Source organism: Mycetomoellerius zeteki, unplaced genomic scaffold (assembly GCF_001594055.1).
Source record: "Mycetomoellerius zeteki isolate Tzet28-1 unplaced genomic scaffold, Tzet1.0 scaffold70, whole genome shotgun sequence".
NCBI lineage: Eukaryota > Metazoa > Arthropoda > Insecta > Hymenoptera > Formicidae > Mycetomoellerius > Mycetomoellerius zeteki.
Window position 1 is genome coordinate 3,139,645 of NW_017257720.1, and position 5,566 is coordinate 3,145,210.

General features: G+C 32.4%; 2 protein-coding genes across 2 annotated transcripts in view; one reads left to right on the top strand and one right to left on the bottom strand.

Moving 5' to 3' along the window:
- Tnks (tankyrase) overlaps positions 1-538 on the top strand; it is a 6,835-nt gene extending 6,297 nt beyond the window's left edge. The window contains 1 exon segment of the mRNA XM_018457972.1: positions 442-538. Coding sequence (XP_018313474.1) covers positions 442-538 — 97 coding nt within the window.
- A 3,617-nt stretch (positions 539-4,155) lies between these two features.
- LOC108729058 (uncharacterized) lies at positions 4,156-5,334 on the bottom strand. The gene has a single exon (XM_018457973.1). It carries the CDS (start codon positions 5,332-5,334, stop codon positions 4,156-4,158), a length of 1,179 nt encoding a protein of 392 aa, XP_018313475.1.
- Between the last annotated feature and the right edge of the window lie 232 nt (positions 5,335-5,566).

Sequence of the window (5,566 nt, forward strand, 5' to 3'; positions counted from 1 at the left end):
GAGGCGGGTCCCGCGGCGCGATTGCGCAGTCTCTGTTGCTGTCAGAGGCCAAGAGCATGCGGCGCATTGTCGCGGACATAAAATTCAAACTGTTTTGATTCGTCTAACATCAGTTCTTCCATTTTTAATTGACTAAAATAGAATTTGCGAAAGTAATAGTATGTATGTGTGTGTATACATGTGTGATCGAAATATGCAGAATATTTTATTCCAAAATAATATCCAGTCTTACTAAAAGGAAGGTGACCTTTGTAATAGCTTATTTCTAGCATTTAAACATGATACTATTCAAGATCAGTTCCTCCATCAGATGATGGAAAGGAATGTATATTAATCGTGATGTATATATTGATATTGATACACTATCCGTTTCTTAAGCTTATGGCATACAATATATTTCTTCCTGCTGGGTTTCTAACTGAATGCATGTTATCGTATTAGCAGCGATGCTGGTAATACTACTGGCCGTGTTGCTGGCTTGGCTTCAAATAGTCCGAGTTTCGTGTTGGCCGAGCAGCTAAAATTTAACTTTGCTTGACAGAAAGTCCCGTACTCGAATAAATAAGTATTAGATCACTGCCATAAATCATCGAAAATATTTAGTTAAAAATGCAATTTTATGTCTATTTTTTCTTTTACATCACATGAATGTCATATTTCTCTTTTTTTAAGCAAATCTTTTATACTTAGTGAACATAAAAGAATACTATCGTGGATCTAATAGACAAACTAGTAGTGTTGTCAGCAAGCTACGCGATTTTCAACATAATAGCAAGGCTATAAACGCACGCAGACTTGCTTTTTAACTTTGTGATTCCTATCTCCTTTGTTTAACAGATAGAAGTTAATACGGCTGGATCAGAATGGAAACTGTACACAAAGTCATTATGGTTCTACAAAATCTAAATGAATATTATAAAGTCAGAAGAAAGTGTCATTCCCTGCCACCACTTAGCACCTACGCATACATTGGGTACCATAACCGTTTACTGAGCGCTTAACAAGCTCTTACATCTGATTGGCATATTCCGCTAGATCTAAAAATATATACGGTAAAAAAAGTGTGTATTTGTGTTGAAAACGGTCCACTCACGTTTGTGTTAACAGTTTATGTTGAATTTTTTAACATATTCGAGTGTTAATTTAACATAATGTGATTGTTATTTAAAGATTTTTGATATTCAATGTTTTTTAGTGTCAAAATGATATAATTTATGAGTAAGTGAACAAGTAACATAAAAATAATGTGTTTTAAAACGTAAATTCTAAGACAACGAATAAAATATGTGTTAATTTAATATATCATAAATGTTAATTTTCTGGAAAAAAAAAAATGTTCTCACGGTTTGTTTACAAACTGTGTCGATGTTATCTTTCTTTGTATTTATTCGCTTATATAAGATTTGTGTTACCTTCTAACATATTCATCTTGTGTAAAATTAACTCAAAAATTTGAGTGGACCGTTTGGGATATTCGATTTATGTTAAATTCAACACATTTTTTCCAACTGTGTAGACCAAACAGATACAAGAAGCGCTCAGTGAGCTCTTACATCTGATTGGCGTATTCCATTAGATCTCAAAATATAAACCAAACAGGTACAATCAGTACTAAATGCACCCATTAGTGATCGTAGATTTGCATGATCGTACGTCTGGAGAAAGAAGGGAGCAGCAACATAGGTAGTGACTTAATTACACAAATAATATTAAGCAAAGAATTTCTTAGAACCGTAAATGTGAATACACAGCGAGTAAATTACATAAAAACAGATCGAAACCCGTATGGTTTGTGAAGGTAGTTGTATCGCAAAATGACTTTTCTTAAGATTTATTTGAAGCTTTTGCTATTCGAAGATAATATTCTTTATACATACGTATAATTTTTAGGGGGGGGGGGGAGTAACCAGGCACGTTCAAAAGATAATATTTGAAGTTAGTACTTTTAACATATGTTCCCTAAACAAGGAACAAGTACATTTTTAATTATAGCGCAAAAACGGTATTTTTAGAAACTCACTCAAAAACTAAAGGACTATAAATAAATACAATATGAATTACCTAAACCAAAGAAAATGAGGAGTAACCAGGCAATTATTAATTATGAAGCCTTAGAAAGTTGCTTTACTACTTCATTAATATTCACTTCACTTGTCAACTCATTCTCAAATACTTGCTATAGATTGCCAATATTTTAACAATAATTTTTTTTCGCCACCGAACGGTGCCTCATGCCCTGACACTTCGGGCGATAGACCGAGTCGCCCACCCCACAAGCTGCCCCTGTGCGATACAACCACCTTAATCCGAGGACAAAGCAACCGAAATTCCCTTCCCTTCCGGAAGAAAACCGCATATGTAAAGCGCGAATGAGATCAAACCTAGAATCGAGAAACACAAGTCAATCACATTAAGCGTGAAGCCACTTGATGCCCCAATCCGGCAGGTAAAAACGTATCGTGTGCAGCAGGCTTTACATCAAATTTGATATGTCAACTAGAGCATATTCCTAGGATTAATCAATATTAAAAGAAATTATAATGTACTCGTATACATTCGTATACGTATGAAAAATTTAATTTATATTAATACATGCTCCAATTTTACAAAAGCAAAAGCGAAAGCAAATATCGATCTTGAAAGTATATAAAATCATCGAAGGAAGAATGTAAATTACTAACCGTCTCTCACGAATATATAGCTTGTATAAATTAAATTTATCTATTTGATATGTACATTATAGGTAAAGTCTGCAATGTGATGAAAAATATATATTTATATGTACAAATGTTTTTTTTTTTTTAATACGAAGTAATAATATATTTTCAATTATATATTATATTTTTCTGCACTATATATGAATAATTTTATAATTTTATTTTTACAAGCACAATCTAGCTGAGGGAAATACATTTGTATGCAATCTATATATGTGTATTACTCTTCAAGTAGTACAAAATTTTTTATTTAATTACTGATACACACACAATTACAGATATTTTGCATTTCGGACTTTACTTGCGATGTGTATAAACTTATAACATTATATCTAAGTATCACAATGTGTAAATAATTTAGTGATTATTTGCTCCCTTATAGTTCGTAAATATAATCAATGGGGTTCCTATAATTCGATAGCTTTCAAACACTGTATAGTCTTTTTTTACCAAGATGATATAATAGCTATTTTATTAATGTCATCTGTGTTTTTGGAAAAGAAAAGTATCGGGAGATTACAAATCGCTAGTTAAAAAAAACATAGATATTTTCGACGCTAAGTAATACATAGTTGCAAACTATTATGACAGCAATTGAACTATTTATAAACAAAGTACTAAATCTAATCGAATTAATATAACTTCAGAATACGTACGCCGTTCAAAGGATAACCTTTTTTTAAATTTCGAACGGAACACACCGAAGACATTTTCTGATCTCAGTAAAAACCATCTTTATCGTCCTCGTTCACACTTTTAAATTAAAATAATTTCGTCATAGTTATAAAAAAAAAGAACTACGCAAATATACATACATAATACTACGACTGTATAGATAGCGAAAAACGAACACCATTCATAATTACTATAGTCTTAACTTATTCTCGGTGATGGTGATCTTTTGTTTTTTTTTTATAGGATGCTCACTTTAAGCCAAGTGCTATCGATTGTCTGTGACTGCACTAGACATGACTAGCCAACGACTTCTCCATGCTGTTGTATCTGCCCTAAAGCTAATTACAATATTTTCATGTAAGGCAGATATGCGGCATAACCGGAGTAATAGTGTATACATATTACCACTGTGTTCTAATTGTAAGAGAACGAGAGACTTATTAAAAAAAAAAAAAATGATTTTCTTTAATTGTTAATACGTGAGTTGTCTTCTCTTTTCTTTTTATTTCTTCCTCTTGCTTGAATGTAGAAATATAATATACGTAAAAAAAATACTCCTTTTTTCTCATCAGCATTTTATAAATTTGCTTCCGTTGCGAGAACTCGGATCTAATGGTCATTTGCGAACCTTTCCGTTTTCACCAGTTGTAAAAAATCTTATTTCAGTTTGTAGAAAAAAAGATATCGGAAGTTATTAAAAACTGCTACTTAAAAAAAATTTACTTAAAAATCGTATATATTCTCAATGTTAAATGATGCACAGTTAATGCTGTTGTGTTGCATTCCTTTTTTTCATCATAAAAACTTTTATTATTTGAGTCCGATAACTTTGACCAAATTCAGATGTCAATCTGAAAACTTCTTGTCTATATTGAAGAGGAAGAGTGTTTCTTCTCTCATTTCTATTTGTTATCCATGTCCTGTTAACTGGAATAGCACATGACCAAGATTTTGCACTCATTTTAGTCGATCCTTTCTTCCATAGTTGAGTGCAGAATACAATTCCAGCAGTAAATAAGAATTGTTCACCCATTAAAGACGTTACTTCCAGGTTTCCATGTTTCTCTTGTTGGCCACGGATTTTTGGTGGAACTGGATGTACCATAATTGTTTGAATTACAGATCCTTCCTTAGCCAAGTCATTGAAATTTACTGTAAATAACTCGAAAATTTTTGTCTGTGCTATAATACTGGAAATAGACATTATTAGCTTTAAATTCACACCAGTATTATAAGGATAACAAGGAAATGAATCAGCTTTAATTCCAGCATTGAAAGCAATGTCTTTTGCTTCGTTATCTCTTATTCCTAATGGTAGATAACCTAATAGATTTTCAGTCATAGTCAATTCATCTGTATTTAAAGATGACGCATATGGTCCAGGAGGAGTATCACTTATACTTCGTCTTACGGCTTCACTCAGTACCCCTAAACAAGGTAGTTCTTCATACAGATTATGATTATCTGTTGTTACAGGTCCATAGAATCCACCATATTCACCAATTTGATAAGTAGGTAATTTTGGAAACCATGGATAAAGGCGTTCTCCTGTTATTGTTTGTATGGAACCAAATACTTGAAGTTGTAATAGTATTGGTTCAGGAATTGAAAAACTAGATTGTTGTAAAATTAATAACAACTCTCGTTCTTCAGGAGTGATAGGGTGAAAGAGTTTCAGCTTAAGTGAAACAAATCTGAACCATAGTAAGCTGGTACTATAATAATCCAGATATTCAGGTAGGATCCTTTTACGCACGTTCAGGTCATATAGATACAACTCAAAATATACTCGCCTAGATATATCAATTAAGGTTGGAGCTGATGGTGTTATTCTTGTATATAGATTTACTTCTTGCAATGACATACTAGTAGACGCAAAAATTGAATTCTTGGCCGGGTCATGTTGTGGTATGGCAAGTTGTTGTACTGTCTGTTGTTGCATCTTAGATGGCTTGATGATAAGAAAAACTTCTTAGACGTAATGCCTTGTGCTTATGCAACTTGAGATGCTAATAAATCAGCTTTAGCTATGAACTTTGTTCTACAAGAGTCACTGAACTGTAAAAATATCGGCATAATTTCATATATATATATATACATATATGATACCAAAAGAAATTGTGCATACAAAGAAAACGTATAGAAAAAGTACTGCAATAATTTTCTTACCTTCT

Bases quoted from the DNA above. Each gene is read 5' to 3' on its own strand.
- LOC108729058 (XM_018457973.1), bottom strand. From the start codon at position 5,334: ATGCAACAACAGACAGTACAACAACTTGCCATACCACAACATGACCCG.